General features: G+C 44.8%; 1 protein-coding gene across 5 annotated transcripts in view; it reads left to right on the forward strand.

The window, feature by feature from the left end:
• The window catches only part of SLC25A37 (solute carrier family 25 member 37), a 50,091-nt gene extending 23,119 nt beyond the window's left edge, over positions 1-26,972 (forward strand). For 2 of the 5 annotated variants that reach the window (XM_066351778.1, XM_066351787.1), the window contains exons 2-4: positions 21,008-21,236; positions 23,590-23,646; positions 25,830-26,972. In XM_066351778.1, coding sequence (XP_066207875.1) covers positions 21,008-21,236; positions 23,590-23,646; positions 25,830-26,350 — 807 coding nt within the window. In that variant the 3' untranslated portion in view covers positions 26,351-26,972. The other 3 variants (XM_066351804.1, XM_066351795.1, XM_066351811.1) reach the window with 3 other exon arrangements.
• The last annotated feature ends 328 nt before the right edge of the window (positions 26,973-27,300 follow it).

Below are 27,300 nucleotides of genomic sequence, written 5' to 3' on the forward strand. Positions count from 1 at the left end.
CTGAGTTGGTGGGGCCCTGGGGAGGCCAGGTGACTAGCAGTGAATTAAAGCAGCCTGGTGGTTGAAATATTGTCTTAGCCTTTGAATACCAATGGAGTGCCAGGCTCTCATCGATGGGTAAATGGTTTCAATCTGAGTGGGTGAACAGTTCAAGCACTTTTTAAGGAGAGAGAATAGGTTCAAACCAGCTAGTTCCATTTGGGACCAGTGGCCAGGCTGATGACCAGGGTTGGAAAATAGTGAAGCTGTGTGACCTCTGTGGGACTTGTGACTGCTTATAAGTACATGGGACTGGCAGGTTGGATGTAGACAGACCCCATCAGGAGCTACATAAACTTAACTAGTGAAGATTGAGGTGATTTGGACATAGTCAGGCCTACTTGCTTTTCAGAAAGCACACACGACGTGGTATATGCATGACTTGGCTTGGTCATAGGAGAAGCTGGAGGTCACCTATGATCCCCTCCAATTTGCCTTTTGGGAGAGGTTATTTTGCCTCGTGGTTAAGGGTATGTCTGTGGAGCCAGAGGCTTGGCTTCCAGTCCTGCCTGCACTTTGTGACCTTGGAGAAGTCGCTTATCCCCTCTATGCTTGTTTCCTTGTTTGTAAATGGGGAGGAGAGTTAACTGCTTATATGAGTGTTTTAATTATAATTGTTTTTATGTATAGAGGCATTGGGGCCCCAAGAAGCCAGTTGGTTTGCCTGGGGCCCCAGAGTCTGAGTACTGATGTGGGACTAGAACGGAGGTCGCAGCCCGGGCTGTCTTGTGGAGCCAGGAACTGGGGAGGAGTGAGGCTGCGGGTTCCGGCTTTCCCTCCAGCCCAGAGCTCTGCCTGTCCTCTGGTCTCCTAGGGGAGGTCACCAATCCCACCCATGAAACATGAGCCCCGTTACCTGGAATCTTGGGAATGTGCCCACCTGTAGAGCAGAAAGAATCCTTTGGCTGGGCCATAAACTGAGTGTGTCCTGGGTACACTGGGCCTGAACTAGGCTTAGATTCTTTCAGCCCTCCCTCCTCCTGCTGTAGAATTTTATAGGGGAGGAGTGACCAGGTTTGACTCCTAGGGTAAAGAAATGTGGAAATGGTTCAATCATAGGCAGGGTGGTGAGCTCTGTCCAAGAGTAGGGATGGAGCCCTCAGTGGCATGTGGCATTACAGTGGCCTTGCAGGCAGCCGTGGCTCTGAGGAGAATGGACAGCTTGTAACAGGACCCGCGGGGAGGCCTTCTGCTGCGGAGGCCAGGTCCCTTTTCCCAGATGCAGGAGCCATCGGTCTTGCTTACTCTGCGGCTCTGTGTGGTTCCCAGCATTCTTTGCAGTACACATCCGTGGAAAACACTTGACTCTAAAGTAAATTCCAAACTCCTTAGCAAGTTATGCAGGGCCTCCCATAGTCTAGCCCCAACCTGCCTTTCTCCCACAAACATTTAATGATCATCTAATGTTCAGCCACGCTCCGGGGCTTCCTGTCCATCTGCACCTCACCTCTGTAACCTGCGCACCTCCCACTCCAATGCTTGCCCCTGTTTCCCAGACCCCCAGCACATTCACATCCCTCTTTAGCCAGAGCTGTTCTCTTCCTCTCCCTGCTCTCTTGGCCTTTTTTTTGGCTCCAAAGTAACACATGCATATAGTTAAGAAATCTAATAGTATAGAGGGATAGTAATGACAGCTCCATTCTGTACCTATTGCAGTGTCTTCCCTCCGTCTAGGTGCAGCTCAAAGGGCCCCTCCTCTGCCGCCTTCCTGGTCAGCTGTGATCTGGGCTCTGACTCCTCCCACTGTGGCCTGTTCCCAGGAAGAGTGGTGTTTGTTGCTGTGGCTTCTCTTGAGTTGGCAAGGGGAGGGGGGCCAAGGAACTTGGTTTTGGCTGCCTTGATGGAATTTGTGATGTTGTGTTTTAGAGAGAGAGGAAGGAACATGCAGGAAGGGAGAGAGATGAGAAGCATCAGCTCATAGTTGTGTCACTTTAGTTGTTCATTGATTGCTTCTCATATGTGCCTTGACTGAGGGGCTACAGTGACTCCTTGTTCAAGCCAGCAAATCTTTGAGCCCAAGCCAGTGACCATGGGATCATGTCGATGATCTCTTGCTCAAGCCTTGTGAGTCCACACTCAAGCTGGTGACCTTGGGGTTTCGAACCTGGGTCTTCAGCATCCCAGGTTACCGTTCTGTCCACTGCACAACCACTGGCAGGATAGAATTTGTGGGTTGTTTTTTTTTTAAATCAAATTCATGATGAAGGGTCTTCGCTTTGTCATTTTGTCCCTGGAAACAGCAGTGCCCCCTGATCCTCATGGGCCCTGAAAGATTCAGGATTGTGTGGGGAGAGTATTCATGACAGGTGTGAGCCCTCTGTAGTCCAGGCCTGCGCCTCAGAGCAGAAGGTGACAGGAATGTTGGAGGGTGGCTGGTGTGTTCAGAGGGCTGATACAGCTTCTGACATTGGGCCCTGCGGGACACAGTGAACAGGCTAAACGGCCTTGGTGGTTTGTTCTCACGTGTGAGCCACCTCTTCCCTTCCCCCAACATCAGGTGACCTGGAAACCGTATCTGGGGCTCTGAGAGGGCAGGGAAATCGGTGCCGTGAGATTCACCTTCCCTCTCTCCTCTTTTCCCTGTACAGCTCTCCTGCCTCATTGTCTCATAAGCAGGCCCTTTGCTCACTCTAAATTCATGGTTCTCAACAGGGGCTTTCAGAACATCCATGTCTGGAACTCCCATGCACACTGCCACATGCATCCGCTCTGTAATCACTCCCCCAACACCCCCTTCCACTGGGGGAGAGGCAAGAACTGCTGTTGACAAATCATTTTTGTCTTCCTGATTCTTAAATGTCAAGAGGATCAAGTTCTCTTTTGGATTAAAGGAAATAGAGAGATGGAGTATATTCTCTGTGTGCATATTTTTTGCCAATTTGGGAGATGAAGAGATGTGATTTGAAAATTTGAACTTGTGGCCTGACCTGTGGTGGTGCAGTGGATAAAGCATCGACCCGGAACACTGAGGTTGCCAGTTCGAAACCCCAGGCTTGCCTGGTCAAGGTACATATGGGAGTTGATGCTTTCTGCCCCCCCATATTCTCTCCCCTCCCCTCCCCTCCCCTCCGTCCCCCTCCCCTCCCCTGTCTCTCCTCCCCTCCCCTTCCTTCTTTCCTCTCCCCTCCCCTCCCCTCTCCTCTCCTCTCTCTCCCCTCCCCTCCCCTCCCCTCCCCTCCCTTCCCCTCCCCTCTCCTCCCCTCCTGTTCTCTCCCCTCCATTCCCCTCCCCTCCCCTCCCCTCCCTTCCCCTCCCCTCCCCTCCCCTCCCCTCTCCTCTCCCCTCCCCTCCCCTCCCCTCCCCTCCCCTCCCCTCCCCTCCCCTCTCCTCTCCTCTCCCCCTTCCCTCCCCTCCCCTCCCCTCCCCTCCCCTCCCCTCCCCTCCCCTCTCCTTTCCTCTCCTCTCCTCTCCCCCTCCCCTCCCCTCCCCTCCCCTCCCCTCTCCTCTCCTCTCCCCCTTCCCTCCCCTCCCCTCCCCTCCCTTCCCCTCCCCTCCCCTCCCCTCTCCTCTCCTCTCCTCTCCTCTCCTCTCCCCCTTCCCTCCCCTCCCCTCCCCTCCCCTCTCCTCTCCTCTCCTCTCTAGAATAAAATAAAATCTTAAAATAAGAAAAAGACAGTTTGAACTTGTGAGTGCACTGTGTTATGCCTCAGTGTGCTCTGAGCGGCCTGGCTCCCCTCAGAGGATTTCCTGCATTGTCCTGTTCCTGGTGAATGTGTGTACGGTACGTTGCTGGGTGGTGTTCTGATGCTTCATTCTGGAAATCGTCTGCATGTTTTCAAGGGGCCCCATCGTGGCTATTGGGAGTATGACGAGGAGTCCATCTTCTATGACAAGTGTCCCAAGGGCGCAGGTTCGGAGGCAGTGCTGGCAGTTTTCAACTCGGAGTGCTGAAAGTTTTCCTGTGCCCGGTTCTCCTTGATGTGGTCTGTGTGCCTCTGGGGACTCTGGAATGCGAGACAAGGCTTCCCAAGCCCTCAGTGAGGTCTGTGGCTGTATCCTGGAAGGTGGTCCTTTCCCCACAAAGCCCTGTGCCAGTGCCAGAAATGCCTCTTCCTCCCAGCCTGCTGTGATCTGTAGGTGGCGTCTCAGCAAGTGAGGCCTGCGTGGGGGATGGGCTCTCTGGCCCAGCATGCTCTGCCCGGGGTGGTTGTGGGTGGGAGTGGGCATCAGCAGCAGGCCTGGCAGCAGCAGGCACACAGTGGTGTTGTGGATGAGCCACAGGAGAGCTGCCAGCCATGGGGCGAAGGGTGAGGCCTATGACTGTGGGTCAGGGGCTAGACATTTTACTATGGTTCGATTTAGTGATGATTAGTGCTCCTTGGCAACAGTTGGCAGATGGGATAGAATTAAACTTAGCAATTTGATTTCTGATTCTGAAGCAGATACTGGGTGGCAGATACTAACATTATTTGGCATTTTTCTAGCACTTTCTAGATGCATGAACCTTGTGTTTCTCTTGGAGAAAGTCGGAGCAGAAATTCCTGGCTGCCCCCTGGAGTGCATGCAGCCTTGGTCCCTGGGTGGGAGCATGCCTCGCTGTGCTGTGATGTTTCTTTGCATCAGGACCTGGGAGCCCCGACCCCTGCCCCATCTCTCCGTTTGGCCTGCCTCCGAGTCGGATCTCAGCAGGTGTCTTGATGGACAGCTGGCAGATTTGGTATTGTCTTCTGGCCCTTTAAGTGCTGCGTGTGCTTTGGCGCAGGGAAAGTGATTTTTATACTGCTTGTTTATTTATTTTGAGAAGCTGAGTATGGAGAGTTGGGCATCCCCAGACATGTCCAGTTCAGGGGGGTGGACAGTGGCCGAGTGAGGCTGCAGGGGCTGGGCGGGGCGGGGGCTGTCCTGGGCCAGGACACTCACGGAGGTCTGAGGTCTCCCTGCAGGGCTTGGTTCCCTTCACTTTTCCTTTCTGGTCCTGGCCCAGATCCCAGACCCCTCCCTCCTTATCAGTATGATCTTGGGCAAATGGCTTTCCCGCTTGAGTCCCTGTACGCCACCTGAAAAGACAGGTGCTGAGCGAGAAGTGTGCTGTGCTCAGGGCACTTGTGGCTCCTGTCATTTGATCCCGTGAGCTCACCCAGAACAGCACGTGTATTTTCCACTGTGCCCTCCCCCCCCATAAGAAGACAGGCCAACACTTCAGGCTGGCTCTGCTTTGTCTTCTTGGGGGAGAATTTGAGTAAGAGGCTTGACCAATGCTCTGTCCATTCTGGCCAGTTCGATGCAAATACAGAGTTTATATTATTGACGTGACATTCTACTATATAGGCTCACTGCTCAGGAGCCTGAGGGGACTTGCTAAAGTCATACAGTGAGCGGCAGAACCAGGCCAGAGACCCAGGTCTTCCTGATTTCCGGGCCAAGGCATTTTTCTCCGTCCTACCCCTTTGAGGGCGGCAGCAGTTATGCAACGTGTGTGGAGCAACATGAAAACACAGCAGAGGGCCGCTCTTGCCTATTTCCACTACCCTTCTCAGGCCTTGTCCCCCAGGCTGCCCTGGCTGACCACTCTGCAGGGATCCTCCTGACAGACACCCGGAGCTGATCGCTGTACCTCCTGCTCCAGGGCCCGCTGTTGGCTACAGCTGTGTTTTCTCAAGTGCATTCTGCACGGTGGAGCTGGTTATTCAGTGAGCCAGAGCTTCCATCGCCAGAAGCAGATGTTTAAGAAGTGCCTTGTTAAACCAAGTCCAACAGGCTGCTTTCCTGAAGGACTTCCCAGAGCCTATAATACACTGACTTGCATTATGAATTTTTAAGAGGGGAAAATTAAAATGCAAAGAGTGGGAATTTATTATAAGAAAATGGGAGAGCCATGCAGCTAGGCTTTGAGCAGGAACTGAAACCCAGGACTGGAAAGGCAGCTTGAGAAATTCTGTCTCCGTTTCTTTTTGTTTATTTGTTTTTGTTTTCCTTTTTTTCTTTTTCAGCTCTGCCCTCTCTCTGTGCCTCCTACTTCGTTCATTTTATTTTTGTCTTTTCTCCACCTTCTCCCTCACTTTGTAAAAAAAATTGTGGTAGAATTTACAAAGCATCACGGGGACTATCTTGACCATTTTGAAGTGTGCAGTGTGCAGTTCAGTTTCCCTAAGTACATTCACCATGGTGCAGCCATCAACATCATCCATCTGTAGAACTCTACGAGTTGCAAAACCAAAACTCTGTCCCTTTTAAATGCTAACTCCCCAACTCCCTGCCCCCCCCCCCCCCGTTCTATTTTCTGTCTCAATGACTGTGACCACTCCTGGAAGTGGAGTCATAGCGTTTGCCCTTTTGTGTCTGGCTTATTTTGCTTAGCAAGCATCATGTCCTCCAAGTTCACCCATGTTGTAGCCTCTGTCGGAATGGCCTTCCTTTGGAAGGCTGAGCAGTAGTCCATTGGGTGGCTGGACCACCATTCGCTTATCTGTGCTTTCATCCATGGATGAGCACCTGGGTTGTCGCCAGCCACCCCTGACTTTTCTTCTTCTCTTGTCCACAGGCAGATAGAAAATGCCCAGCTCTCAGCTGTACGTTGTACTTGGTAGAGTCATTGAACAGGAGAAAGAGAAACTCAACTGATGATGTCCTTTCTGGCTGTGGCCTCTTGTGCCTCACTTTTTACCTGGCCGCCTCTGGCTTCTCCCCACCTCTCTGCTGAAAGGCTCCCATGACCAGAGTGGTGCAGCTTCGTCACTCCTGGTCTCTACTCTGAGCTCCTTTTTGGCACCCAGGATGGTCCGTGTCCTTCTCCCCTTATCACACCCTTTCCTTGTTTCCTCACTGACTTTTCTTCTCTGTGTCCTAGTGCCTGACCCTGAATAGGTCCCCCCTGCAGGCAGGTTGAAGAAACGAAAGTGACATAGGACTAAGGAAACTGGCCCAAAACCTGGCCACCGTGGTTCTCATGGGCCTTGACTTGAGTTCTCCATGCTCATGGGCCACTTGCCTCTGTTCTAGACATGTGCCATTAAATGTGGCCTGCCCTTGAGTAGACCACCTGCCGAGGGTGAAGAAATCCACCAAGCGTGCAAAGGTACCCACATGTTCTCTTTCCCATAGGAGGATGGTGCATTTTGGTTCAGTAACATGTATTCCTCCTACTGTGCAAAGTCAATCTGAAATTTCCCTTGTAAGTTTACCTGAGCAGCTTTGTAAAGGAGAAACCCCTCTGAGGCACACATGTGAAGGATGGGTAGGAGAGGGGTTGGTCACTATGGACTGCCTGTCCATACCAGGTGTTTCCCATTGTTATTGCAGTCTGCCAATGGCTCTCTGGGGCTCATGCCCTCAAATTAAGGAACCTGCTCTAAGTCCCATAGCTAGAATTCAGATAAATGACCTTGGTTTGGCTAGCTCTAGAGTCGTGGCACCATGTGCCCTACTGCTTCCTGCCTCTGCACCCCCCCCCCCCCCACTGTCCTCCGGCAACCCTCTCACCTGCACGGGCTGGATCAGGTTGTTATTAGACAAATGCTAGGACTGGGAGGGCTCTTTATTTAGTGGTTCTCCAAACTGAGTGATAATGGAGACTGGCAAGTCCAAAAGCTGCAGGGCATGTTGGTTGGAGACCTGGGAAGAGTTGATGTTGCAGCTGAACAGTCCAAAGACTGTCCACAGGCACGATTCTTTCTTTCTCAGGGGATGTCAATCTTCAGACCTTCAGTGGATGAGATGAGGCCCACCCACACTGTGGAGAGTAATCTGTTTTACTCAAAATCTACTGATTTAAATGTTAATCTCATCTAAAAAGTACCTTCACATCATCACTTGGAATAGTGTTTGACCATATTTGGTGCCATATGGGTAACATGGCCTTACCAGGTTGACACAGGCTGGGAAAACAGCTCTGTTAGGCTTGCTTGCTTGCACTTTGCATAACTAGTGCATGAGAATGTGGCCGAGCCACGTGTATATAGTCTATGTAAGGTTACGGGTGCTTTGACTTGGATTATGATGGATTGCTTGCCCACCACTGTGTGGGGCCGTTTGGCTGGGGGTTTTTTTGGCCTGCTGCCCTGAGGAGTTGTTTTCCCCTGCTTGTTTGCTCATCCGCCGTTGCAAGAATCTATTAAACTGGAATGACCCAAAGCTTTCTGGGTCTGCAGTTGCTCTACTGTCTGCCCGAATCCATAAGATTCACCATCACATCTGCTCTAGTTCCTGGGAAGCATAATGGCACTAATAGGGGAAGGCTGGGTCTCTGCTTCAAGGAGTCAAGCCTCCATATGGAAAAGTCAAGAACAAGACCATTTATATTTAAGTGCTGTCTTGTAAAGGCATAATGTAAAATGTATTTTGAAGAAGTGAAGGGGAGTCTAAAAATGCATAAGCATTTTTGTTGCAAATTCATTATACAAGGCAATTTCACTATACAAGACAAAAATAACTAGTTGAGAATTTGTTTACAATTTGGCAGCTAGTTGTGCATTTGGTTTCATTTCTCCACTGACAAAGTTCAGCCCTTGTAATGACCTATACAGTGACAAGTAGACCTGGTGCTCTTAAGATAGTTGTATAGGCAAAAAGTATGTGTAAAGCAGATTACAAAACTGTGTGTAAAGCCAGATTGCATCTTATTCTAGAAAGTGATCACAAAGCTGTTTTCAGATGCTTCAGGGGCCACAGTCAGCTCTCATACGTGTCAGCAACAGAAGTTTATCAAGCTTTGTGAATAGTATATCAAAGAGAGGTTGCTGCTAACTCACAGCAGTCTTCCAGAGCATGATTGATTCTTTAGGTGGAAACTGATGCCTCTCTTAATGAAGAAATTGTAGCAAAATAAAAAAAGTGTGATGCCAAACAAGGGATGAATCAACAAGCAAATAAACATACCGTACTAAAGACTTTGAAGAGGATGCATTTTAATTTTTTGCAATGAAATCTTTGATTTTTCATGTTTCATTGTGTCCTTTTTAATGTCCCTCTCTTATATTTTGTTAGTTTATCTTTTGTGGTGAAATTGCCATATGGCCAATTTGTTGTGCTGCAAAAATGCTGTAGCAAAGATGTTTACAGCAAAAATGCTTATGGCAAAATGCCAGACATGGGCTTGAATTCTGGGGAGACTACATGGTAGGGGTTGAGTAGCAGCTTTCTGAACATGGATGTCCCTGATTATTGAAGACATGGAAGACTCTAGAACCCGAGTGGGAAGAATTAGATAATAATAACTAATACTCAGTTCTTATATTTGACTAGGTTTTTTTAGTCTGTTGAGGATTTTTACACGCATTGTTTCATTTAATGTTCATGAAAACCCTGGTTTTTAAAATTTATCAATTGCAGTTGACAGTCTATATTATATTAGTTTCAGGTGTACAGCATAGTGGTTAGACATTTATATAATTTATGAAGAGACCCCCTGATAATTCTAGTACCCACTTGGCACAATACATAGTTATAATATTATTGATTCTGTTTTCTGTGCTGTACTTTTATATCCCCATGACTTTTTTTTTTAATACTTTATTCATTTTAGAGAGAGAGAGAGAAAGGGGGGAGGAGCAGGAAGCATCAACTCCAGTATGTGCAAGCCTGGGGTTTCAAACCAGCAACCTCAGTGTTCCAGGTTGATGTTTAATCCACTGTGCCACAACAGGTCAGGTATGACTGTTTTGTTTTTAATTGAGGATCCCTATATATTGTAAACTACAAAGCATTATTAAAAGAGATTTAAAAAGACACAACAAAATGGAAAGATATTCCATGTTTATGGATTGGAAGAATCAACATAGAAAAAAATGGCCGCATTACCCAAAACAATATACAGATTTAATATCTCCATCAAAATCCCAATGTCATTTTTAACGAAACAGAACCAGAAAATCATCAGACTTATATGGAACCAGAAAAGACTCTGAATAGCCAAAGAAGTACTGAGAAAAAAAGAATGAAGCCTGAGTTATCACACTATCTGACTTCAAATTATACTAGAGTTACAGTAATCAAAACTGCATGGTATTGGCAAAAAACAGACATGCAGACCAATGGAACAGAATTGAGATCCCAGAAATAAAACTACATGCATATGGGCAAATAATTTTTGACGAAGGAGCCAAAAATACATAATGGGGAAAAGAAAGCCCCTTCAACAAATGGTGCTGGGAATATTGGAAAGCCACATGCAAAACAGTGAAATTTGACTCCAGTTTGTGCCCATGTACAAAAATTAATGTGGGATATGAAACTGAAACTCAGACACAGACAACAGCATGGTGGTTACCAGAGGGAAGGGGGGTGAGGGGTATTAAAGGGTAAAGGGGGCCAAATATATGGTGATGGAAAATGGTTTGGGTGGTGGGTACACAATGTAATATACAGATCATATATCATAGAAATGAACACTTGAAACCTATATGAACTTATTAACCAGTGTCACCCCAATAAATTTAATTAAAAAATAAAAATAAATAAATTTTGAGGCTCCTAAGTCCCAGAGAGGTTAAGGAACTCATCAGAGGTTGGACAGCTTGCCAGTGGCAGGGCAATCTTCCTACTCTAAATCCTGCCCTCATCCTTTCCACGCTTTGCCTAGGTATCATGAAGTCCATGTGAGCGCATGTACGTTGGGAGGGAGGTGAGGAGAGGAGTGTGCAATCCAGGACGAGAGAATCTGTGTTTTCTTCAGCAAGAGATTTAGTACAACTCTGAGAATGGACTGTTTGCTCTCACTCTCTCTGGGTCTTTCCTCCTTACTGCCCTCATTGACACTCGTTTCTTGTCTTTTTTTAAAAATTTTATTTAGTTAATTTTAACGGGGTGACATTGATCAATTAGAGTACATAGATTCAGAGAAAACATCTCCAGATCATTTTGACATTTGATTATGTTGTATACCCATCATCCAAAGTCAAATCATCCTCCGTCACCTTCTATTTGGTTTTCTTTATGCCCCTCCCCTCTCCCCACCTTCTCCCTCTCCTCCCTTCCCCTCACCCTGATAACCACTTCATTCTTATCTATGTCCATAAGTCTCAATTTTGTGTCCCACTTATGTATAGAATCATACAGTTCTTAGTTTTTTCTGATTTATTTATTTCACTCAGTATAATGTTATCAAGGACCATCCATGTTGTTGTAAATGATCCTATGTCATCATTTCTTATGGCTGAGTAGTATTCCATAGTATATATGTACCACATCTTCTTTATCCAATATTCTATTGAAGGACTTTTTAGTTGTTTCCATGTCTTGGCCACTGTGAACAACGCTGCAATGAACATGGGGATGCATGTGTCTTTACGTACCAATGTTTTTGAGTTTGGGGGTATATACCCAGTAGAGGGATTGCTGGGTCATATGGTAGTTCTATTTTTAATTTTTTGAGGAACCACCATACTTTCTTCCATAATGGTTGTATTACTTTACATTTCCACCAACAGTGGATAAGGGTTCCTTTTTCTCCACACCCTCTCCAACACTTGTTATTACCTGTCTTGTTGATAATAGCTAATCTAACAGGCGTGAGGTGGTATCTCATTGTAGTTTTGATTTGCATTTCTCTAATAACTAGTGAAGATGAGCATCATTTTATGTATCTGTTGGCCATTTGTATTTCTTCCTGGGAGAAGTGTCTGTTCATGTCCTCTTCCCATTTTTTTATTGGATTGTTTGCTTATTTGTTCTTGAGTTTTGTGAGTTCTTTGTATATTTTGGATATTAGGCCCTTATCTGTGTTGTTGTTTGAAAATATCACCTCCCATTTAGTTGGCTATCTGTTTCTTTTGTTTTCAGTTTCTCTTGCTGTGCAAAGCTTCTTAGTCTGATGTAGTCCAGTTCATTTATCTTTGCCTTCACTTCTCTTGCCTTTGGAGTCAAATTCATAAAATGCTCTTTATGGCTAAGGTCTATGAGTTGAGTATCTTGTTTTTGTCTATGTAATTTATTGTTTCAGGTCTTATATTTAGGTCTTTGATCCATTTTGAATTAATTTTAGTACAAGGGGACAAACTGTAGTCAAGTTTCATTTTTTTGCATGTGGCTCTCCAGTTTTCCCAGCACCATTTATTGAAGAGGCTTTCTTTTCTCCATTGTGTGTTGTTGGCCCCTTTATCAAAGATTATTTGACTATATATATGTGGTTTTATTTCTGGGCTCTCTATTCTGTTCCATTGGTCGGAGTGTCTATTTTTCTGCCAATACCATGCTGTTTTGATGATCGTGGCTCTATAATATAATTTGAAGTCAGGTATTGTAATGCCCCAGCTTCGTTCTTTTTCCTTAGGATTGCTCTGGCTATTCGGGGTATTTTATGGTTCCATATAAACCTGATGATTTTTTGTTCCATTTCTTTAAAAAATGACATTGGAATTTTGATGGGAATTGCATTAAATTTGTATATCACTTTGAGTAATATGGTCATTTTTACTATATTTATTCTTTCTATTCAAGAACATAGAATATTTTTCCATTTCATTGTCTTTTTCGATTTCCCTTAACAATGCTTTGTAGTTTTCATTATATAGGTCCTTTACATTCTTTGTTATGTTTATTCCTAGGTATTTTATTTTATTTTTTTGTTGCAACCGTAAAAGGGATTATTTTTTTTAGTTCGTTTTTTGATGTTTCATTGTTGGTGTATAGGAAGGCAATGTACTTCTGTATATTAATTTTGTATTCTGTGACCTTACTGTATTGGTTTATTGCTTCTAATAGTCTTTCTGTGGAGTCTGTGGGGTTTTCGATGTACAGGATCATATCATCTGCAAAAAGTGAAACCTTTACTTCTTCTTTCCCAATATGAATGCCTTTTATTTCTTTCTCTTGTCTGATTGCTCTGGCTAGAACTTCCAGCACTACATTGATTAAGAGTGGAGAGAGTGGGCAGCCTTGTCTTGTTCCTGATTTTAGAGGAAAAGTCCTCAGTTTTATGCCATTTAATATGATGTTAGCTGATGGTTTGTCATAAATGGCCTTTGTTATGTTAAGATATTTTCCTTCTACACCCATTTTGTTGAGTGTTTTAAACCTAAAATGATGTTGTATTTTATCAAATGCCTTTTCTGTATCTATTGATAGGATCATATGTTTTTTGTTCTTTATTTTGTTATATGGTGTATTACGTTAACTGTTTTACGTATGTTGAACCATCCTTGAGATTCTGGGTTGAATCCCACTTGATCATGGTGAATTATTTTTTTAATGTGTTGTACTCGATTTGCTAGTATTTTGTTTAGGATTTTAGCATCTGTATTCATTAGTGATATTGGTCTGTAGTTTTCTTTTTTTTGTGTTGTCCTTGCCAGGTTTTGGTATGAGGGTTACGTAGACATCATAAAATGTGTTTGGAAGTATTGCTTCTTCTTCAGTTTTTTGGAAGACTTTGAGTAGAATAGGAACCAAGTCTTCTTTGAATGTTTGATAGAATGATTCACTAGTATAGCTGGACTTTTATTTTTTGGGAGGTTTTTGATAGTTGTTTTTATTTCCTCCCAGCTTATGGGTCTGTTTAGGCTATCTACTTCATGACTCGGTCTAGGAAGATTGTGTTGTTCTAGGAATTTATCCATTTCTTCTAGATTGTTAAATTTGGTGGCATATAGTATTTCATAGTATTCTACGATAATTCTTTGTATATCTATGATATCTGTGGTGATTTTTCCTCTTTCATTTTGGATTTTGTTTATATTAGTCCTTTCTCTTTTTTCCTTAGTGAATCTTGCTTAGGGTTTGTCAATTTTGTTGATCTTTTCAAAGAACCAGCTCCTTGTTTTGTTGATTTTTTTTATAGTTTTTCTGATCTGTATTTCATTTATTTCTCCTCTGATTTTTATTATTTTCTTTCTTCTGCTGGTTTTGGGTTGCCTTTGTTCTTTTTCTAGTTCCTTAAGATGTGCTGTTAAGTTGTTTACTTGGGCTCTCTCTTGTTTGTTCATATAGGCCTGTAGTGATATGAACTTCCCTCTTATTACTGCTTTTGCTGCATCCTAGAGATTCTGATCTGTCATATTGTCATTTTTGTTTGTCTGTCTGAATCTTTTGATCTCTGCTTTTATTTGTTCTTTGACCCAATCATTTTTAGAAGTATGCTGTTTAATTTCCACATTTTTGTGGGCTTATTTACTTCTTTTTTGCCTTTGAATTCTAGTTTCAAAACTTTATGTCAGAGAATATGGTTGGTATAATTTCAATGTTTCTGAATTTGTTGATGGTAGTTTTGTGTCCCAACATATGGTCAATTCTTGAGGATGTTCTGTGTACACTGGAGAAAAATGTATGCTCTGACGTTTTGGAATGAAATGTCCTGTAGATGTCTATCATATCCAATTTTCTAGTGTTTCGTTTAAGGCCCATATTTCTTGATTTTCTGTTTGGATGAATGATCTAGAGCCAGTGGTGTACTGAGGTCTCCAAGTATGATTGTATTTTTGTCGGTTTTCATTTTTAGATCAGTTAGTAGATGTCTTATATATTTTGGTGTTTCTTGGTTTGGTGCATATATATTAAGAAGTGTTATGTCTTCTTGATTCAGTGTCCTCTTTATTATTATGAAATGACCATCTTTGGCTCTGATTACCTTTGCATTCTTGTAGTCAACATTGTTAGATATGAGTATGGCTACACCTGCTTTTCTTTGGATGTTATTTGCTTGAAGATTTGTTTTCGAACCTTTCACTTTGAATTTGTTTTTATTCTTGTAGCTTAGATGTGTTTCTTGAAGGCAGCATACAGTTGGATTTTCTTTTTTGATCCATTCTGCTACTTTGTGTTTTTTTTGTTGGTGATTTTAGTCTATTTACATTTAGTGTAATTATTGACACTTGAGGGTTTTTATTGCCATTTTATATATTACTTTCTGATAGCTCTGTATCTTGTTTGGTTCTCGCTTTTGTTTTTCTGTCATTTGTTTTTGTTTGGTTGTATTTCATACTTCTTTCCTCTGTTTCTTCTTTTTTTCAAGCCACGTGTTTCCATAGTGGTTTTTTCAGGGGTGGTTACCACTGAGTAATAAAAAGGATATATATCATATTAATTGTAGTACATTATCTCATGAGTGCTTCTGCACTCCATACTCCTTTGCTACTATTAATATTTGTCCTCTCCCCTTTTTTGTTTTTGTTGTCACAGATTAATCTTGTTTTTATTGTGATCTTGAAGAAGCTTTTACCTGTTATTTTGTTTTGTTTTGTTCTTTGTATCTGGTTGGATAACCCCTTTATTATTTCCTGAAGTTGGGTTTTATGGTGATAAATTCCCTCATCTTTTCTACATCTGTGAATGTTTTAATTTCTTCGTCATATTTGAAGAATAGCTTTGATGGATATAGTATGCTCAGCTGGAAGTTCCTTTCTTCAGTACTTAAAATATTGGGGTCGACTCTCTTCTGGCTTGCAGAGTTTCTGCTGAGAAATCTGATGATAACCTACTGGGCCTTCCTTTATATGTTGTAGTCTCCTTTTCCCTGGCTGCCTTGAGGATTATTTCTTTGTACTGGTTTGTGATAATTTCATTATGATGTGCCTTGGAGTAGGTCTGTTTGGGTTAAGGTAACTTGGTGTTCTGTTTGCTTCTTGGATTCGAGGCTCTATTTTTTTCCACAGGCTTGGGAAGTTCTTGTCTATTATTTGACTATGTTCTCCATTTCATTTTCTTTCTCTTCTCCTTCTGATATTCCCATTATTCTTATGTTGTTCTTTCTGATGGAGTCGGACAGTTCCTGTAGGGCTTTCTCATTTTCTTAAACTCATGAGTCTTTCTACTCTTCTCTCTGTAATGTCTCTAGTTGCCTGTTTTCTATGTCACTAATTCTCTATCTGGCCTGTTCTATTAGCTAAGCTTGTTACCTAATTTTTCAGTTCATTTATTAAGTTTTTCATCTCTGTTTGATTCCTTTTCTTAGTTTCAATTTCCTTGGTGATGTATTCTTTTTGTTCATTGAATGTTTTTTGAGCTCTCTAAATTGCCTTTCCATGCTTTCTTGTATTTCCCTGAGTATTTTTAGGACTTCAATTTTTAATTCTCTGTCATTAACTCTAAGGTTTCCAAACAATTGAAATTTTTTTCTAGAGATTTTTCATCATCTGTCTGAGCTATATCTCTGTCTTTTGTATTTATGATATTTGATTTTTTTTTCCTTAATGGCATTTGAAAGTGGTTTTGTTAATAACACTAATAAGAGATGATTAAAAAATTGAAAAAATACAGTGAAAAAGTAAAAATTATATTATATTTTGTTCCATGATAAGTGGAACAAAAACTACATAGAATGGGGAGCCAGAGCTGGGGGGAAATGACAGATAAAAATGAAGTAAAAAAAACACAAAATGCCACAAAGAAAAATTATGAATCCAGGTTAAAATAACTTGATAAATGATGATCAAATGAGAGAAAAAGGAAAAGAGAAAAAGAAAGAGTAAAGAAGAAAAAAAAAGGTTTTTGAAATGTAACCTCCATAAAAAAAAGAAACAAGAATGAAAAATGTGACACCTGTGGATAATTAAGTTCAAAAGGAAAAGTAAAGAATAAGATGGAAAGAAAATAAAATAACTGAAGTGGAAAAAAAACAAGAAAAAAATGAAAAGATGTTATAAAAAATGTAATTTTTTCCTGGTTTTGAGAGGTATCTTCTGGGTTTTTTTCTTTTTCTTTTCAGCAGGTGGTGCTGTACTACAGGTTTTGCCCCTGTGGGGCTCTTGACTAGAGATTTGCTGTTGTGTTGCTATGACAACGACATAGGCTGGGCCTCAGTCCATTGGTAGGCAGGGCTTTTTAGGGTTTGCAGGTTCTGACAATGGGAGAGTCAGTTAGTTTTCCAGGTGCCTCTCCCCATATCTCTTCCTCCTGAGCCAGCAGCCTGGGGACTCAGCTGTGAAGTTGTCCTAGCCACTTCTGCAGAGCAAGGGGCTCTAAGAGCTGCCAAGTCCCTCCTCAAGCCCCACTCAAAGCACAGTTCTGGGTAAGGCTGTGTCAACCAGAGCCACCAGCGAAAGCAGGCAGGTCAGGGAGCCGATTGCTGATCAGGCTCTTTTCTGAGGGCCCCAGAGAATTTCTAGTTCACCTCAGCGCTCCACAGGTCTAATCTCTACAAGCTTTTCTCCCTTGTGCCCTGTTTGTTAGCCTTCAGCCCAGCCCCCATGACTTCTGCAATGCACTCGGAGGTTTGCTCTGCAAGAATGCACTTTGTGACCTGTATCTGCTCATAGAGGTCCCCGCCTGGACAGGTCCAGGCCTAGGGATCCCGGCCCTTGTGCACTTCTTGTGCTGTTGGCTGGTGAGCCAGGACCACACAGAAACTCTGGCTACAGCCCACACGGAAGTCCACTGCTGACAATCTCAGGCCTAGACCCTCCGCCCGCGAATGCGCGCGCCCATGCCTGAGGCCCCAGGTTGAGCCATTCTCACACCGCCTGCAGTCGCAGACCGGGAGCGCACAAAGCCCAAAGCCGCTTTGGCACCAGGCTCCGCGGACAACCCGGCCACCTCCGCCGAGTCTGCCGCCTGTGCTAGCATGGGTCGGCAATCTCAGGCCACGCTGGTGCTCTCTCTTCTCTGCTTGATCATCTGCCGTAGCCCAATTTCTTCCCTCTGCCCCAAATCCTCTGTTTCTCTCGGTTCCAGGTGAAAGCAGTCCTTCCTCAGATCAATGAGGAAAGCAGAATACTCCGTTCTACATCTTACAGTGGTACCTTGAGACATGAGTTTAATTCGTTCTGTAACCGAGCTCGTAAGTCAGTCAACTCGTATATCAAACAAAGTTCTCCCATTTGAAATAACTGAAATAGATTTAATCCATTCCAGCCCTGTGAAACATCCCCAAACCATCCTAAATTATGAAAAAAGACATTTTTAATTAAGAAACACACATGTCTACTTTACCAATGCATAACAAAATATATGAAATAACAGAAAAAAGTGTTATTTAGTACTGTCTTCTTACCTTGGGGACAGATGAGTTCGGCTAATGGAGGTGAATAGCGGAGGAGGAGGAGGGAAGGAGGGAGGCAGGCACTGTAAACACGTAAACTAAAACTGCGCTTTCTTAACACTAAATGTAAACTAAAACTGCATTTTCTTTAAACAAAACTCAAACTGCACTTTCTTTACTTAAAATGAAACCACAAAAACTTAATTGTAACAAAATGCACTTTCTTAACTTTAAACTTAACCTAAGTTTAACATTACCTATTTTTCATTTACTCGTCACCTGTTTTTGCCTTTTTGGCTGCACTTTCGGCACTTTCACTTGCAGCACTTTTGAATAAAAGTCTATCCAAAGAGGTTTGCTTTTGCCTGCCTTTTAAAATGTTACGGAAATGTGACAAACAAGGGTCATTAAAAAGTGCTGAAGCACAACCAGTTGAAACTTTTTCTGGGTGTTTATTTTCAATGAAACTTGAAAGCTTCTCCCACATTGCCAGCATGTCTTTAATTTCACTTGTAGAAATCACTTCCTTCTACTCTACCTCCTCCTCACTACTAATCTCTTGCAGAAGCTCTTTATGTTGCATCATCTGTAGCTCCTTCAACTCCTCAGTTGAGAGTTCCTCCTCATGTTCCTTGACAAGCTTGTTTACGTCACCCTCACCTACCTCCAGAGTCATTGACTTTCTGAGGGACACAATCTCCCCAACGCTTCTACCTCGGTCTCGGTCTCTGGTTCAAATCCTTCAAAGTCCCTGTCTGCAACAACATCAGACCATAACTTTTTCCATGCCGAGTTCAAGGTTCTTCTTGTAACCTCTTGCCATGCCAAATCAATAATGTGTAAACATATCACGAAGTTGTAGTGATCTTTCCAAAACTCTCAAAGGGTTAGAATTGTATTCTCAGACACCTCAAAGCAGTAGTGGAACAGTGTTTTGTGTAAAGCTTTTTAAAGTTGGAAATGACCTGCTAATCCATAGGTTGCAAGATTGAAGTCATATTGGGTGGGAGGTAGAGGACTTTCACGAATCTGAACTCATTGAGAATGTCATCTTCAAGACCAGGTGGGTGAGCTGGAGCATTATCAAGGATTAGTAGTGCTTTCATTGGGAGTTTATTTTTTTGAAGCTATTTCTTCACTGCAGTACTAAAGATGAGATTTACCCATTCAATAAAAAATTGCCGCATAACCCATGCCCTAGCATTGGTGCACCCCATAACCAGCAGTTTTTCTTTAAGAATCTTGTGCGTCTTAAAGGCTCGAGAATTTTCGGAATGATACACTAGCAGTGGCTTTACTTTACAGTCACCACTAGTGTTTGCACACAATGCAAGAGTCAGACGGTCCTTCATGGGTTTATGGCCTGGCAGCTTCTCCTCTGCAGTGATGAAAGTCCTCCGGGTCATTTTTTCCCCAAACAATCCTGTTTCGTCACAGTTGAACACTTGTTGGGGGATATAGCCTTCCTTTGCGATAAGCGCAGCAAAACGTGCGATGTACTCCTCAGCTGCCTTAACCTCAGCACTTGCAGCTTCACCATGCCTCACCACCAGTGGATGCCAAATCTCTTCTTGAAATTTTCAAACCAGCCGTGACTTGCCTTAAACGTATCTCTGCTGCCTTTTTTGAGATTGATGGTTCTTTCTTTTTCAAGTCTTTGTAAATATTAATAATACATGCCTTTTTGCATATTACCGTCTCTGTCACTGTATCTCCTGCCAGGTCTTTCTCTTTCACTCACATCAGCAGAAGTTTTTCCATTTCTTCATCGATATTTGTCCTTAATTGGGACAGAATTGTACAGTGGTACCTTCAGATACAAATTTAATTCATTCTGTAACTGAGCTCGTAAGTCAGTCAACTCATATCAAACTGCCGATACTGGACCCGTGCGCCAACGTGCCAACTAGTGGCAGCTTCCCCAATCACGACTCGTATCTCGAACAAAAATATGGACTGAGTCACATCTTGTATCTTAAAAAATTCGTATGTTAGTCTGTTCGTATCTCAAGGTATCACTGTAGTTCCTTTCACTGGATTTGCGCTTTTGATGGCATCCTTTTTTTTTTTTTGTATTTTTCTGAAGCTAGAAACAGGGAGAGACAGTCAGACAGACTCCTGCATGCGCCCAACCAGGATCCACCCGACACACCCACCAGGGGGCGACGCTCTGCCCACCAGGGGGCGATGCTCTGCCCCTCCGGGGTGTCTCTCTGTCACGACCAGAGCCACTCTAGTGCCTGTGGAAGAGGCCAAGGAGCCATCCCCAGCGCCCGGGCCATCTTTGCTCCAATGGAGCCTTGGCTGCGGGAGGGGAAGAGAGAGACAGAGAGGAAGTAGAGGGAGAGGGGTGGAGAAGCAGATGGGCGCTTCCCCTGTGTGCCCTGGCCGTGAATCGAACCCGGGACCTCTGCACGCCAGGCCGATGCTCTACCACTGAGCCAACCGGCCAGGACTGATGGCATCCTTTTGTTTAAGGAATGTACAAATTGTAGATGTATTGCAGTTGTACAGCTTTGCCAGTTCAATCACTCATACACCACGCTCATGTTTTTCTGTTATTTCTTGCTTTACTTTTATCAACATCATTCTCTTCTTCTCACCACTGTCCTTTACACTTACTTTCTTTGGCCCCATGATAGCACATAAAAAAAGTTAGTAAAAAATGCAAAAATGATGCAAGAACGAGTATAGCACACAAGATTCAACTTGATTCTGCAGGTAACATGTGAGAAAGAACGAGATGCTGTTGTGCTGCGATACTGGACCCGTGTGCCAATGCCCCAACTAGTGGCAGCTTCCCAAATCATGACTAGTATCTCGGAATTTCACTCGGATCTCGAACAAAAATACGGTCCGAGTCACAGCTCGTATCTTAAAAAAAAAAGTTGGTCTGCTCGTATCTCAAGGTACCACTGTATTTCCTTCAGAATGGGTTATATATTCAGCCACCTTTTCGCCCAGTCATACCTTTGTCTGGTGTGTGTATATTTCAGGTGCTCCTGAGATTGTTTCTCTGTCTGTAAGTTGTTGAATTTGTTGAAATTGCATGGGGAGATATGGGGGCACCCCTCATGGCGCCATTTCTCTGATGTCACCTTCTTTTCTTATTGCTTCCTCCAGACACGAATGCAGAGTTTGAATCCGGATCCCAAAGCCCAGTACACAAGCGTCTATGGAGCCCTCAAGAGAATCATGCGGACTGAGGGCTTCTGGAGGCCCTTGCGCGGTCTCACCGTGATGGTGTTGGGCGCGGGACCAGCCCATGCCATGTACTTTGCCTGCTATGAGAACATGAAAAGGACTTTAAATGCCGTTTTCCACCACCAAGGAAACAGCCACCTAGCCAACGGTATTTGAAAACGTTTGTCTGGAGTTAGAAAGTCTGTCCTCAACCGACCCTCCCCCAGGGCTCTCCTCCCTGAGGCCCAGCAGCCTGATGCCTCGTCTCCGCCACGCTTGCTTATGAATAAAGAACTCTAGAGCCGTGTGTGCACTCACACCCAAACACACGTGCATACACATGCTTTCTTCTGTTCCCCTTCTTCGCTTTCTGAAGCCTGGGGAAATTGGTGACAGAGGTTTTTCTGTTTTCGATGTTGTGTGGGTTTTTCATTTCATGTTTTTTTTTTTAAAACATTCAAAAGCCTTTAATGATCAGATCTAGGAAAAACACCCTGAATAGAAATAAAACTTTTGAATGCTGGATTCCAAAAAAAAAAAAAAGTTATCTGGACAGCTTCTTTGAGACTATTTAAAAACTGGTTCAACAGGTCTCTACAACGTCAAGATCTAATAAGCTTTAAAAGGTCAAGAAGTTTTATGGCTGACAAAGGATTTGCTCCAGCAGATGACCTTTCCCACCTTAAGCTCCAGGGATGTGGGAGTTTCGCCCCGCTGCTCACATCTGTTTGTTTGAGTTGCTTCTCTCTGCGATCAAGGGCTGGAGTAGTTTTCTTCTGTTGTTCTGAGGGAACTGGGTGGGGGCTAGAGTTTAGCAGGTGGCTCTTACCTAGACATGTATTGCTGGGTCTGACTGAGTGATTAATTTTGCTTCTTCTGTGGGGTTCAGCTTTTGTTGGTTTCTGTTTGGGATTGAATGGGACAGTGGATGGTTTACGGTGTCCTTATTTTAACAAAGCCAATCATTTAACAACAGAAAGGTAGATGTGACCAGCAACAATTGTTTTCCCTTCTCTTCTTGTTCCGCTCAGAACCCAAAAGTGTCCCTCCCATCAGCCAACCTTGGTGGTAATAACTAGACCTGGTGGGTTTGGAGACATTTGTTTTGGTTTTAAAAACCGGGCATTAATTGCATTTATTAAGATGGTCACTAAGAGCCCCTTCTGAGGCCATGCCTGAGTCCATGGCTCTCCTTTGGCTGAAACTGCCTTATGTGAGAATTGAGCTCCTTGGTCATTGAATCTGTGGACCACAGTTTGATGGCACCCAGTTAATGCCAAGTGCTGCTCGGCACTGTTACTGCTTCACCGTGGTGTGTGCTGTGGTTGCACTTTGACCTTTCAGAGGATAATAAGTGTGTGCATAGGGTGGGGGGTGTTTATGCATTTCTGAAGCCTTGTCCTGGTGTCCCTCATTCCTTTCACCTTTCTGCGGCAATCTTAATTACTGGGCCTGTGACCCACAGAGGAGAAGCCCCAGTCCAAAAGCAAAATTCCAGGCTTGAATCAGGCTTTTGAAATTGCTGGTCCTTGCAGCCGGATTTCTACAAGGCCATCTCTGAGACAAGTCATATCTTTGCAAATTAACCCTGAACAGCTACCAGGTGTAGGTATCCTCGACATCCTCTTCCCATATCCGTTTGCTTTAAAATGCCTAGGTCCTATCAAGGAATTTTCTTTATTTTTTTTTTTTTTGTATTTTTCTAAAGTGAGAAGCAGGGAGGCAGACAGACTCCCACATGCGCCCGACCAGGAACCACCTGGCATGCCCACCAGGGGGCAGTGCTCTGTCCATCTGGGCATTGCTCTGTTGCAACCGGAGCCATTCTAGCACCTGAAGTGGAGGCCATGGAGCCATCCTCAGCGCCCGGGCCAACTTTTTGCTCCAATGGAGCCTTGGCTGTGGGAGGGGAAGAGAGAGATAGAAAGGAGAGGGGGAAGGGTGGAGAAGCAGATGGGCGAGTCTCCTGTGTGCCCTGGCCAGGATTCAAACCCAGGACTTCCACATGCCAGACTGACGCTCTACCACTGTGCCAGCTGGCCAGGGCTTAAGGAATTTTCATAAATATTTCTTTTCTAGTGTTTTCTTCCTCTCAGCCATATACACGGTATCATTCCCTTTGATTGCTCCAGAGTAAGGGTAGAGTGAGTTCATCTGTAGACAGAGGCAAGGGACAAGCTAGGATTAAAACCTAGACCATGGAAAAAAACATGAAGTGTGTTTTCTGGGTACCATCCAGTGTGAGCTGGTCTAACCTTTGCCCAGGATTGACTCCCAAAGAGAGAATGAGGTTTTTTGCAAGATTAAACATGGGTACCTGTGCCTGTGTTACCTTCCCTGTTTTTACCTAGTATTTCCATGATCACTCTAGGGTTGAAAGAGTCACTCACACTTGGGTGGAGGTGATAGTGAATTTTGCTCCTTAGAAAGCTGTGCTCAGGATTGCGTCTGATGTTTAGGTTCCAGGAACTTTGTCAGAGCACCTTGTCCCAGAGGGTAATTTTCTGGAGTTTGTTTTGCAGGGATAGCTGGGAGTATGGCCACCCTGCTCCACGATGCAGTAATGAATCCGGCAGAAGGTAATGTTTCATGGTCCCCGGGAGTGGCTGTAGGGGACGTGAAAGGGGCAGGAAAAGTGGTGGCCAGGGTGGGGTAGGAAGGTCGGGCAAGGGGCAGAATAAGCAGGAGAAATATTTTACCACATTTTATTAAAGGCCTCAAGAAGGGGGCACAAGCTTTTGAGCTTTTGTAATCCTGTTCTCTTTAAACAGAGCTACTCAGAGTGTGACCTAGGGACTAGCAGCCATTAGTATTTCCAGGGAGCACATTAGAAATGCTTAGATCCCCCCCAGACCTACTAATCCGGAACCTTGGGGGAGAGGTGGGGGTTTGTTTTAATAAGCTCTCCTGGTGATTCTTCCACATGAATCTGAAATCTCTGTGCACACATAACTCAGGCCCTTGTCAACCTTTTTCAACCCTGGACAAATTTAGGGAGACCTTTCAAAGGCCCTTCATGGAAGTGTATGTTCAGTTTGCTTTTTTAAAAGAAATTTGAAACTATGATGGATAAATTCAAACAGTTGCAATGTAGAGACGAGTATTATGAATCCCCATGTGTGCATACCTCTGCTTCATACATGCACATTTGGACGTTTTGTTGTAGCTCTCTCTCCCATGTTCTCTCTCTTTATTTTTCCCTGTTGAATTTTGGGAGCACTAGACAACAGTTCTCAGCTGTGCAGACTCGACTTCTGTCAGCGTTTTCTGTGCCCTTGTGTCCTCAGCCGACTGGGTCTGAGTGACAAGGAGTACTGGGATCTGGTCCTGGGCCTGCTTCCAGCTGGGTTAGTCTCTGTGTGATCAGGGGCTCTCTCCACCTTTTTTCGCCCTTCTTTTCGAAGTGAGAGGAGGGGAGATAGAGGGAAAGACTCCCACATGCACCCTGACCAGGATCTACCCTGCAACCCTCGTCTAGGGCTGATGCTCTGCCATCTTGGGCCATACTCTCAACTGAGCTATTTTTAGTGCCTGAGGTGGAGGTTCCACAGAGCCATCCTTGGTGCCTGGAGCTGATGCGCTCTAATCAATTGAGCCATGGCTGTGGAGGGGAAGAGAAAGAGAGAGAAAAAGGAGGAGTAGAGAAGGAGATGGTCACTTCTCCTGAGGACCCTGACCAGAAATTGAACCCAGGACATTCACATTCCGGGCCAACACCTGTACCTCTGAGCCAACTGGCAGGGCCCCTCTCCACCTTTCTCCCCCATAAAATGGTCCCTTTCCAGAAGGGAGAATCAGAGGTAAAAATGTCAACATTTTAAATCTTATAAGCTTGTCTGTTTTTGTCTTTTTAAGGTTAAAATTTCTTATTTGCACCAGCTGCCTCCCATGCCCTAGCAAACAGGGGACTTGTTTTGTCCTTCAGGGACATGATGGGTGTGACTAGGGGGTGGGCTTCTCTCTGTGTGTATTTAAGGTGATTCCTGCAGAGACACGGTCACTGACCAGTTGCCCATTCCAACCAGGCAAGAATTTTGTTTCTTTTTCTTAAAGGAGAAAAAAAAAATGAGTTTCAGCTCCCACCTCTTGACATTATATTGATTTAAGGACTATTCTTTTAACAGTGAAGAAATGCATACTATATGTGTTCATTCTGGCTGTGCGTGGGGATGATTACAGCTCTAACCCTATGGCACCACAGTTGGCCCTCATTTGCCTCATGGCCTTTGACCCACAGTAACTTTTGCATTAACAAAGCAGGGGTCTTCACTGGAGGTTGTCATTGAACTTGGGCTGACATTCTAGTATCTCTTCCGAGAGCACTGTGACACAGACACTAATGACACTGTCAGAGGTACAGACCAGAAGAGGAAAGATGGAACACGTGTCTAGGAGACCTGTTAAAACAGACAGGGGTGGAAGGGCCAGGGTGTGATGCCCCAGGCAGCCAGGATCTAAGGGTCCAATCAGGGAGTCGGAAGTGGTGGCCTGGTGTAGGGACCATCTCAAGCAAGATTCAGGCTGGAGAAACTAGGGAGTAGCCACCTTCCTGGCCCTGGGTCAGGGTTGCCTGGAGCTGGCCCTCAGTGGTCTCAGGCTGGGGCTGTGTGTGCTATCTCACTCTGACCTGTTACCAGCATGTCTAAACTTGCTTGTTTCTCTTTACGGCTTGGCTTCCCATTTCACTCCAACCCGGGGTGGGGCCAAACCAACCACCTGCCCCTTGACTGCCTGTCCGTGGTGCCCTGCGCCCCGACAACAGTTGTGAAGCAGCGCATGCAGATGTACAACTCGCCACATCGGTCGGCCCTCAGCTGTATCCGGACGGTTTGGAGGACCGAGGGCTTGGGGGCCTTCTACCGGAGCTATACCACCCAGCTGACCATGAACATCCCCTTCCAGTCCATCCACTTCATCACCTATGAGTTCCTGCAAGAGCAGGTCAACCCTCACCGGGGCTACAACCCACAATCCCACATCATCTCAGGCGGGCTGGCCGGGGCCCTGGCCGCAGCCGCCACCACCCCCCTGGACGTCTGTAAGACCCTCCTCAACACTCAGGAGAACATGGCCCTCAGCCTGGCCAACATCAGCGGCCGGTTGTCAGGCATGGCCAACGCTTTCCGGACGGTGTACCAGCTCAATGGCCTGCCCGGCTACTTCAAGGGCATGCAGGCCCGCGTGGTCTACCAGATGCCTTCCACCGCCATCTCCTGGTCTGTCTACGAGTTCTTCAAGTACTTCCTCACCAAGCACAAGCTGGAGACCCGAGCTCCATACTAAAGGAACGGGCTTGGTGGGCAGTGATTCCAGACCCTGGTGTCCGTCAGAGGCTTTCCTGCCTGTCTCCCTTTGCTCACCCTCACCAGTGATTCCCGCAGGGTGTGTGCAGGCTGGGCTTCCTGCCCCGACCCTGCCTCATAGTGAGGGCCGGACAGCCCCACGATGGGAGGCCATCCATGGGGACAGCGCGCTGGAGGCAGGGGGGAAGGAAGACTTCGGAAGGGGAGCGGAAAGTTGCTTTGTTACTTCGTCCCCTAAGAGGAATGTAGCCTTTCTGCATCGCTGCGGCAGGCCCCTCGCCTGGAATCAGAGGGCATGCCAGAGGGGAGCATGGTCAATGACTGGAAACCATTAAAGCAAAAAAGTTTGTGTATATAAAAGCTCCAGTCCACAGTATAAAATAGATGTTTATTCTTTATTTTTCTACGTAGAAGTTTTTGGATTTGTGCGTGTGCCTGTGTGTGTGTGTACGAATACGTGTGGCAGCTGGGACTGCAAAGCTGTTTTTAAAAAAGCGAGGGCTGGATTCTTCTGTTGGGTTATAGTAAAAAGGCACCAGAGGAATAAATTGCTAAACGTGGTCTAAAGTTGTGTTGAACCCCCAAATGGAAGTTTCACTTGAATGTAAAATAATAAATATAAGTTTATATTTTGAATTTCTCTTTTTATGGGGAAAAAGGGTACGTTGAAAAAATATCAAAATGTATCGTCCAGCCACTTTTTTTTTTCTTTTATTCGTTCAGTCACCTTCATGTTCCTTTAGCCTTTGTCTTTCCTCGAGACCTGGCCCTGGGACATTTTCTCTTGCTGTGTGCACACACCTGTGCCGGGGGACAGGATCACACACTGGAGGACAGTGGCCCCCAATGGGATTGTGGTGGCTTGTCTTACACCAACTGAGACCATTGCCTTCCCAGGAGACATGGATGTATGCCCTCTGGGCTAGCACT

This window comes from Saccopteryx leptura, chromosome 1, assembly GCF_036850995.1.
Source record: "Saccopteryx leptura isolate mSacLep1 chromosome 1, mSacLep1_pri_phased_curated, whole genome shotgun sequence".
Lineage (NCBI taxonomy): Eukaryota > Metazoa > Chordata > Mammalia > Chiroptera > Emballonuridae > Saccopteryx > Saccopteryx leptura.